Source organism: Mus caroli, unplaced genomic scaffold (assembly GCF_978045245.1).
Source record: "Mus caroli unplaced genomic scaffold, Mus_caroli_1 scaffold_17, whole genome shotgun sequence".
NCBI lineage: Eukaryota > Metazoa > Chordata > Mammalia > Rodentia > Muridae > Mus > Mus caroli.
The window spans coordinates 56162657-56172971 of record NW_028227272.1 but is presented as its reverse complement, the minus strand read 5'-3'; the positions used below and the strand labels follow the sequence as shown (position 1 = coordinate 56172971).

At 34.9% G+C, this 10315-nt stretch overlaps 1 protein-coding gene across 1 annotated transcript; it reads left to right on the top strand.

Moving 5' to 3' along the window:
- Positions 1-7386: 7386 nt before the first annotated feature.
- On the top strand, positions 7387-8316 carry LOC110288057 (olfactory receptor 5H19-like). Its single transcript, XM_021154512.2, has one exon. It carries the CDS (start codon positions 7387-7389, stop codon positions 8314-8316), a length of 930 nt encoding a protein of 309 aa, XP_021010171.1.
- Positions 8317-10315: the final 1999 nt, after the last annotated feature.

The window sequence follows — 10315 nt, the reverse complement described above, 5'->3', positions numbered from 1 at the left end:
CAGGCAAATGGATAAAACTAGAAAACATCATCCCAAGTGAGGTATCCATACTCAAAAGCACATGCATGGTATGTGCTCACTGGTAAGTGGATATTAGCTTAAAAAACACACAATACCTATGATAAAACAAGCAGACCCTAAGAAGTTAAATGAGAAGGAACGCCCAAGCAAGAATGCTCCAATCCCTCTTGGAAGGGGGAACAAAATAATCATGGGGGTAGAGAGAGGGAAGAATCTGAGTGGGACATGGGAGGGGGAATGGAAAAGAGGGGCAGGATCAGGTATGTGTGTAAGACTGTAGAGAAGCCCAGAGGGCCAGGAGAATGAATAGAAATACTCAGCCACTGGGGGTGGGAGTTGGGGTAACCTCTAGAAAGTCCCAGAGCCCTGGGATGTTGGGGTCTCCGAGGACTGTGTGGGTGACAGCAGTTGAAATGCACAACAATGGGAATAAGAAACCTGAAGAGACTACTATCAGTTTAGACAGGACCCTTAGTGGAAGGTTGGATATACTAATCCACCTTCAAATTTTTTGACCCCAAATTGTTGCTGTCTAAAAGAAACAAGCAGACAAAAGTGAAGCAGAAACTGAATAAATGGACAATGAGTGACTGTCCCAGCTTATGATCCATTCCATGTGATTTGGTCTTGCTTATATTGGTGAGTATATATGGACATTAGCCCTCTTGTGTATAGAAGACAATGTATTCTTGTAGCCATCTACCATCTCTGGCTCTAACAGTCTTCCAATCTTATAGTTTCCTGAACCATGAAAGGAGGAATTTGATAGAGAGGAGAAATTTGATAAACGCATTCCATTTTGGTCTGAATGCTCCAAGGTTTGTCACTGTATGGATGTTCTCCACATGTTGGTCTCTGTGTAAATTACCATCTATTGCAAGAAGCTTCTTTGAGGAGTGTTGAGTGATACACTGATCTATGAAAATGTCAATGTATCATGAGGAGCCTTTTTTTTTTTTTTTTTAGTTTTTCATGACAGGGTTTCTCTGTGTAGCCCTGCCTGTCCTGGAACTCACTCTGTAGACCAGAATGGCCTTGAACTTTTAAATCCACCTGCCTCTGCCTCCCAAGTGCTGGGATTAAAGGAATGAGCCACCACTGCCTGGCTAGAGCCATTTTTTCTATGATTGTTTCGCATAATAACAGTAGTACTTTTCCCCCTATGGCCCACTAGTAACTGTGAAAGAGATTCCAGGAAAAAAGGCAGAGGGCGTTTTACCTCAGGTTCATTTTGTCCCCTGGATTGTTGTTTGATGAGACTTTGTGCCTGCTATGACATACATTCGCATTTTATTTATAAGATTTCTTTATTCTTGTTGGATGTCAGGTCATAGCTACAGAACTCAATCTGCTCTGTGTACCCTGAATCCAGATATGAGCTTCTGCTTTGCTTCTGTGATTTCCCAGACATAATATAAAGTTATATGCCAGCAACTGTGTTCAAACTGGTCTGTCTTGAGAAAGTTCTGGGAAAGGGCTGATGTGTCAATATTTAGTATATGCTAACCAATGTTTGCTTACAAGTTTCTCTGATCATGCTTTTCTGAACCTAAACCACCTTCCTTGAGTCATTACTTTCTTTATCATATTTGTGTATAAAAGTGCATTGAAACTGTAGTAAGATTGTCAACAGCATTAAACTGTAGTCTGCCCATTTCTTTCAGCCTGTCAGATCCCAGGTCTGCACAAGTTGGCCAAAAGTGTGCAGGAATATAGATGTGTATAGCCTCTACCTAGGGCCAGGAGCAGAATGTATACATATGCTCTGTATTAGAGACTCTTCATTTGTTCATGATACACTCACCATATTCCATTAATCCTAACTACATGCAAAGTCTTTCGTCATCATCAAGAGCATTTTACGACCCGAGACCACTAATCCAAGAGTATATATGGGCAGGACAAATTGAACTTGATGGGTGCAAATCAAACAAAACTAACACAAAATTAATTGACATTGAATGAATAACAATGGGCCAAGGATCTGGGAGGAGGTGGGGGAAACGGTTGACTATGATTACAAATATGTTGCACAAAATTCTCAAAGAACTAATAAAATTATATTTAAAGAAGAAAATTGGAATGTATTACTCTCCTGTTAATCTTCCACAAGAGTAATCTTCTAAATTAGTAAATTGCACTGGTTGTGACCCAGCCTCCAAGTCCTGTGTAATCTCAAACACACTGCCTTAGAGACCAATTCTTCTACCTTGTTCTTTCACTAAAGAAATTCACATACATAGTATTTAAGGTTTTTACTTTTTTCTGATAATTTTGTTCTTTCAGTGATAGCTTGCTGACAACAGTGTCCTTGGGCATCACCTTGCTCTAAAGTAGACTCCTCCTCAGTCCACCCATAACTACTTCAGCAGAATGTGTGTTTTACCAAGGTCTTCTGGGAATTTAGATTCCAGGCGTTGATGTCTGGAAATGATGGATATATATATATTCCTCTCTCTACTGCAATCCTGTGCTTACATTTTTCTTTCTTCCTGTGTGTCTGAGCTTTGTCATACAATTACTAATGAACCATTAGTAGAATTGTTTCTTTTTGTTTATTTGTTTTTGTTTTTGCTTTTGTTTTTGTTTTTTGAGACTGGGTTTCTCTGTAAAGTCCTTGCTGTTGTGGAACTCACTTTGTAGACCAGGCTGGCCAAGAACTCAGAAATCCACCTGCCTATGCCTCCTGAGTGCTGGGATTAAGGCGTGTGCCACCACACCCAGGTAGTAGAATTGTTTTTAAGACATATTTTGATACACATGTAATTTTATACATGATTAAAGAAGGAAGAAAATTTCAATAATGATGAATATTTGTTTTAATGTGTTGATTAACTCTTGGCCGAATATTTACCACTGCAATAGGGAAATCATCTTGAACCCTTTTCAGACTTGATTGCTGTTTTGCCTGTCTCACCTTCAATGCCAAGCGTGTCACTTTCCAAAAGCATTTAATACAAAATGGCAAAGTATGTTTAGGACCATTTCAGAAATTGATGGAAATTCTATCATAATTCCAAACAAAACTCCATTTAATAATTTTTATGAAAGTTGAGTCACGGGCTCAATTTTTAAAACCAAAATGTCTCATTTGAATAGAATGGTATCAAATCACAGGGCAAGTTGATATTGTTATGAAATGATGATATGAATTTTTTTATTTTTAGTTTTAGGTAATAACATTGATGTTCTATGTAACAGAAAAATACATTGTGTGTACCGTAAAAATTACAATTCCTATCCAACAGTAACCTGTACTCTAAATCAGGCATTTGAAAAAGAGTTCTTTGTTGCTTCATACAGTGATATTTGCAGTGCAAATAGCACCAGTGTGTTCACCAAAGCTTCAGTGAAAACCAGTGCAAAAGGATTTAGCACTGCCACAGCCATCTTAGATTCATCGCATATTTTATTATTTATGAATTGGTTTTAGGTTTATTATGCATTTAGAAAACCAGTACAAACACCAAATATTTCATAAAAATCACAATTCATGCTGTAAGAGAAAGAGAGAGGGCAGGAGGGAGGGAGTAGGAGGAGGGAGGAGGGAAGGAGGGAGGAGGGGGGAAGAGATAGCAATGTGATCATTGACATGATCATGTCATGTTTGATGAACTCAAGAGAAGCACACTATTCTATGCCTTAAAAATATAAAATCGTATATTAGTTTGGTTAAACCTGTCACAGTGTGATAGGAAATAACACAGTAAAACAATTTATGTGTCAAAATTAACCTTTTACAGTAAATAAATATTTATGGTTTTGAAATCAACAGTTCCCAGTGGAGCCAATTTATAATTCTGTCCAATCCTATAGTGTCCAGTAGAGAGTCATCTCTTTGCCTCTAGTGAACCCTGTTGCCCCAGTGGGAATTCTAGTTCTTCAATCCTTCTTCATGAAAAAGAATCAGGCAATGGTATAAAAGTTCCTGGATTGCATGAAAAGTCACATAAACACAATTTGATGTGCTTAGTCACGAAACTGCCAGACAAATTGTGATGCAGATGGCCATTGCACAGGCTCCTATTGTCTGTACCATTGTGCTTTTCCCTGCTTTAGAACACTCAACCCTTTATAAGGACCTTTGCATTTTTAGTTATACTTGAAATGGGTAAGAAACAAATAAGTTGTGTAGTGTTCACCATGCTTTCCATAGAAATTTAATAAGGCATTTTAATTCATAAAAATTTACATAGCTTGTGTAAATGATAGCAGCAACAAAAATTGCCTATATATTTCAATTAATGACTAAATATAAGTGGGTAAAATATCTCTAATTGTTCTCTTTAATATGTTTTAGAAATCTTTTTACCTAACTAAATTTATTTTTAGCTGTGACCCTGGTATTTAACAGCTGGGCTATCTTTCCTGACTATAATGACTTTTAAATTCTCCTGAAGTAGGGTGTTAAGTCAAAATTCAATATGAAATTGTAATGATTCTCGTATAAGCAATTATTATAATGATTTCAGTAAGAGAGGCATTCTTTAGTTATTTCTTCCTATGTCTTTAAAGTTGTTACTTAAGTAGATGATTTAAGTTACATCTCCTACTTATAACAATAATATTTATAGTATTGCTTATTTATTTATAATGCATATTGTTTATAAATGTGTGCAGAGTAGACTTTACATATAGAATATGTTTCATCATGTAGTATACCTTGATATATATTTAGATATGTGTTTATGTACATATTAATAAGTACATATTGGAAGATGACAAAGATATTTTTGTCTAATCTTTCCTTTATTAATGATTTATTTCATCTCTACATATCAAGCAATCTGAGAATTTACATATCTTGGTATGCTTTGAACTCCATGAAAGAAACACCATTTTATCCCCATAAATTTACCCTAAAATAAAAATTTTGGCATGGTGTATATTATCTGTATGAAAAATTGATCTGGATCAATTTTATTCTATTCATCAAAATAAGAATAGAATGGAGCCTACAAAGTTGTTAGAGAGTAATGTGAATATGTGTTCTTAAATCAAATTATTAAGATTTGTAGAAAAATATTTTCTATTTATTTTGACATAAAAAATGCATCATATAAATACAGGGTAAAAGAATCTCATCCACTGACCACATACATTCAAGTACTCCAACTACAAAAATATAATGTGCTCAAACTTAATGTATCTGTTTCTAAAACGTATAGTCTAGGGAAAATATATTTTGAATTTTATTAAAAAATGTTTTTTTCAAGATCAATAATAGTTAATAAAGAACAAAGGTAAAACCAACATTGAAAACGAAGCATCAGAAACTTATTTTCCTATATGTACTCCAAGTTTGCATTTAAATAGGCTTTTATTTACTTATTTATTTTTAATTTGGAGGACTATAATATATTTATATCATTTCCTCTTTCTCTTTTTTCTCCAAATAGTCTCATGTTCTCTCTCAATGTAGTCTCATGTATTTAGGGAGATATATGTATGTGTATATACATGTATACATACATACATACATACATACATACATACCACATATATATGCATACACACACAGATATATATATATATACATATATATATACCTATATATATAGATACATATATATATGTATATATATATATATATATATATATAGATACATATATATATACCTATATATATATATGCCTGTGTGTATGTCTGTGTGCATTACATATATTTGTGTGTGTGTGTTGTATATGTATTATATAGAGAGTATATATTTATATGTTTTTAAGTATACATGTGTGTATTATATATGTGTGTGTGTACTTTTAAAGAGAAAGAGACATTCTAAATTTTCAGTTCTATGTTGCTTTGTGACAATACTTTCTCTCCCTTTTTCTATGTAAATCTATCTTTGTTAAAGCACTGCCTGCTTGTCTTCCTCCATTTTGTTTCTTTTTATCATTCCAAGTATTTCATTCCATGTCAGTTGTGGTTTTTCTCTTGTTAGTGCTTTCTTATTCTCTCCTCTCACTTCTTTATACTTTGCATAATCACTTTTCCTTAGATGTTCTTCAGGTAACAGATAGGGCAACAAAAAAATGCCAACTCTCCCCATACTTTTCAGAACAGAGAACATCACTGCATGGCCCTCTCATCCTCATCATTTCCTGCTATTTTCTGATTACACTCAGAAAACTACTTTCACCAAACCATTAAAATTTTCTTAATCTCAACAGTCAGGGATCTCTTGCCATCTGTCCCTAAAGATCCTTTATTTGCCTTCTGACACCCTATTGATCTGTTTTATTCTTATTTACTTTCTCCTCATTAAAGCTACAACCCTCAAATATTTGGTTCAGTTCTGGTTTGTATTATTACTGTGTCTGTCCTTTGTTTACTTTGAGGGAACATGTACTCTGGAAATCATTGGTTTTAACATAGAAATTCTGGGGTATCAGAGTAATTGGCTGGCAAAACACAGTCAGTCATACTTGGTCACTAGTGTTAAACCTTCAGTAAACTGATAATACAAAATGTACCATTCATGTTCAGTGATAATGGCTAAGAGAATAGTGTATCTTAATGGTGCAACCCATTTTGAAGAGATCATATTCATAGTCAACAAATGATATTTTCATGCCATTGAACACCATTTTGTATGTGGTACGTTACTCTATAATTGTAGGTTAATATTATAAGTCCTTTCAAATTTACCTGTGTTTATAGTTATCCATGAGGCACAGTCACACGTTTCAATAACAGTATTTGCATTTAATAGCACCTGTGGATATTTTATAAAGTTTGGTCATTAGATTCTTGTTAATAAACACCTAAACCAACTTATGATCTTACAATCTACAATTTGCATATATGTTCCCAGACAACTCTGTAATACATAGGAGACTCTAGGTATGTTAAGAGTTTTCCTATATTATTGATTTTTATTTTCCTATGAGAACCTGATTTTCTCCACTTCCTTATAATTAATTTTTAAAGAAATTCCTAAGTTGCTATAGATTGTAAGATTTCACTTTATTAAATTAAAGTATTTGAATTGACTAAGACCCTTCATTTGAATTCATTGTATAATCAAGATTCTTAAAACTGTTCCTTCCTTGATTATGACCCTATTACATACATACAGAACTTTTACACCTAGCCAACTTGTAATTTCATACACTGCACAGAAAATTTAAAAGGTATCTTTTCTTTAAATACATGTTTGAACCTTTATTGGAAAAATGAAGTAATTTCTTCACTCTGAAGAAAAGTTCTAATCATATGTAGTGATATAAAATGAAATTTCGTGGACAACTTGATAACTACAGAGTTGCGTTTTAAATTGTACTACCCAACATTTTACTATACGAATTTCAGTGAATGCTGTGTGACATCAATCAATTTTCATTTCAGAGACACCTAGTGAGGACATGCAAATGGACAACACAACACTGCCCATACAGTTTGTTCTCTCAGGACTTGTTCATCTGCCCCAGTGGAAAATCCCCCTGTTCCTGCTGTTCTTGGTCATTTATCTCATCACCATTGTGGGCAACCTTGGTCTGATCACTCTCATCTGGAATGACCCTCACCTTCACATTCCTATGTACTTATTTCTTGGGACTTTAGCTTTTGTGGATACTTGGTTATCATCCACAGTGACACCAAAGATGCTACAAGACATTTTTGCCAAGAGTAAAGTGATCTCTTTCTCTGAATGCATGATACAGTTTTTTTCATTTGTAGTGAGTGTAACCACAGAATGTTTTGTTTTGGCATCAATGGCCTATGATCGCTATGCAGCCATATGCAAACCTTTACTCTACCCAGTGATCATGACAAATAGACTCTGTGTACGTCTTTTAACATTGTCGTTTTTAGGTGGATTTATTCATGCTTTAATCCATGAAGGCTTTTTATTCAGATTAATTTTCTGTAGCTCTCACATAATAAACCACTTTTATTGTGATGTTATACCACTGTTAAAGATTTCCTGTAATGACCCTTCTCTCAATTACCTGATGCTTTTTATTTTCTCTGGCTCGATTCAGGTATTCACAATTACAACTATCCTTGTCTCTTATACACTTGTTCTATTTTCTATCCTAAAGCAGAAATCTATCAAAAGCATAAAGAAAGCCTTTTCTACCTGTGGGGCCCATCTCCTCTCTGTTTGTTTGTACTATGGCCCTCTGCTCTTCATGTATGTTCGCCCTGCATCTCCACAAGTAAATGATGAAGATATGATGGACTCTATATTTTATACCATCATAATTCCTGTACTGAACCCAATTATCTACAGTTTGAGGAATAAGCAAGTAAAAAAATCACTGGCAAAATTTTTAAGGAGAAATACTTAGATTTCACATTATTGTCTTTCATGCAGTTATTAAAACATGGCAAATTTGTGCAGACGTATTGTGGCTATATTTCGAACATTGTCAAAATATTTTCAAAATGAATCCAACCTAGAATTGTTGTTGTTTTTTTTATATGTGTATGTATATATTTGATGTAGGCATACTTATTTGTGAAATGTTACAGTGGTCATGGAAACTTGTGCAGAGACCAGAGGGAGGTCAACGTCTTGCATAATTGCTCTTATTTACTTTCTTGAAATAGTGTCTTCCACTGAACCCCAATCTATAATTTTAATCTGCTAATCACAGTAATCCTCTTCTCCACCATTCACATCACTGAAATTATATGTGTAGCCATGATCTGTTCTTCATTGGAAGCCCTTTCTTATTGACATTTGAATAAAATGTTGCTAGGAATGCAACTACAGTTTTGATCTTGAGCGATAAGTGCTCTTTCCCACTGAAAAGGAAAGAGTCCAGTCCCCCAGAGCTAGCACTAAATGAACTCTTGTTTATGTATCCATTTCTTTAAAAATATTTGAAATGAATTTTAAATTATCTAAAGACAGTATAGTAAAAATAAATACAATAGACATCAAATGAAAACTCTTTAACAGGTCTGTACATTATTTATTATGACTTAAGTGCATTAGCTGTTGTAGTAGTGTAGTTCCTGTAAAAATAATATGAATATAATGTCATTGACAACTTGGAGACTTGAAGCATTTCCCTATTCTGATGAGGCAGAGTTATGTCTCTGTAAACAGATACAAAACATGGGGTTGTTGCTAAATTATGAAACGTCTTTCATTAAATTTTGTTGGGAAATGATGATTCATACAGCAATTCTACTTGTGTTTTCTTTATGGAAGGATAAAGGCACTAGAGTACAAATGTAAGATTAAGACTGGGCAGGGTGTCAGAGGATGTGCTGTGGTCAGTGTCCTTGGGAGTGTGAAGAGAGGCTCATTTTGCTCACCATCTGGGCTGTCCTTGACATTCTCTCTAGATCCATTCTCATCACCACTCAGGAAGTTTCAGTAAATCAAAACGTTAACAGTTTTCATGAAATAAACATGTGAGGGAATTTACTGAGGAAATGTAGAGATAGAAGATGGGCGAAGTATCAAAATAGCTTAGATTATTAAATAGTGAACTAGCTAGCATTTAAATGGGCTATCTAAGAGTTATTAGAGTGTATAGTTAAAGAAAATGTATTGTTAATGTATATGAGCTAAGCATGGGATGGGGGGATCTCCCAGGACTTTGTGGGTGACAGAAGGTGAAATGCCCAACAATGGGAGTAAGGAACCTGAAGAGACCACTTTCAGTGGTTAGACAGGACCCTTAGTGGAAGGTTGGATACACTAATCCACCTTCAAAATTTTTGACCTCAAATTGTTACTGTCTAAAAGAAACAAGCAGACAAAAATGAAGCAGAAACTGAATAAATGGACAATGAGTGACTGACCCAGCTTATGATCCATTCCATGGGATTTGGTCTTGCTTAAATAGGTGAGTATATATGGACATTAGCCCTCTTGTGTATAGAAGACAATGCATTCTTGTAGCCATCTACCATCTATGGCTCTTACAGTCTTCCCATCTTATAGTTACCTAAAACATGAAAGGAAAAATTTGATATAGAGGAGAAATTTGATAAAAGCATTTCATTTTTGTCTGAATGCCCCAAGATTTCTCACTGTATGGATGTTTTCCACATGTTGGTCTCTGTGTAAATTACCATCTATTGTAAGAAGCTTCTTTGAGGTGTGTTGAGTGATGCACTGATCTATAAAAATGGCATAGTATCATGAGGAGCCTTTTTTTTTTTTTTAGTTTTTAATGACAGGGTTTCTCTGTGTAGCCCTGGCTGTCCTGGAACTCACTTTGTAGACCAGGATGGCCTTGAACTCAGAAATGCACCTGCCTCTGCCTCCCAAGTGCTGGGATTAACGGAATATGCCACCACTGCATGGCTAGAACCATTTTGTTTTTC

What these genes read in the sequence shown, in the direction of transcription:
- LOC110288057 (XM_021154512.2), top strand. Translation starts at nt 7,387, where the DNA reads ATGCAAATGGACAACACAACACTGCCCATACAGTTTGTTCTCTCAGGA.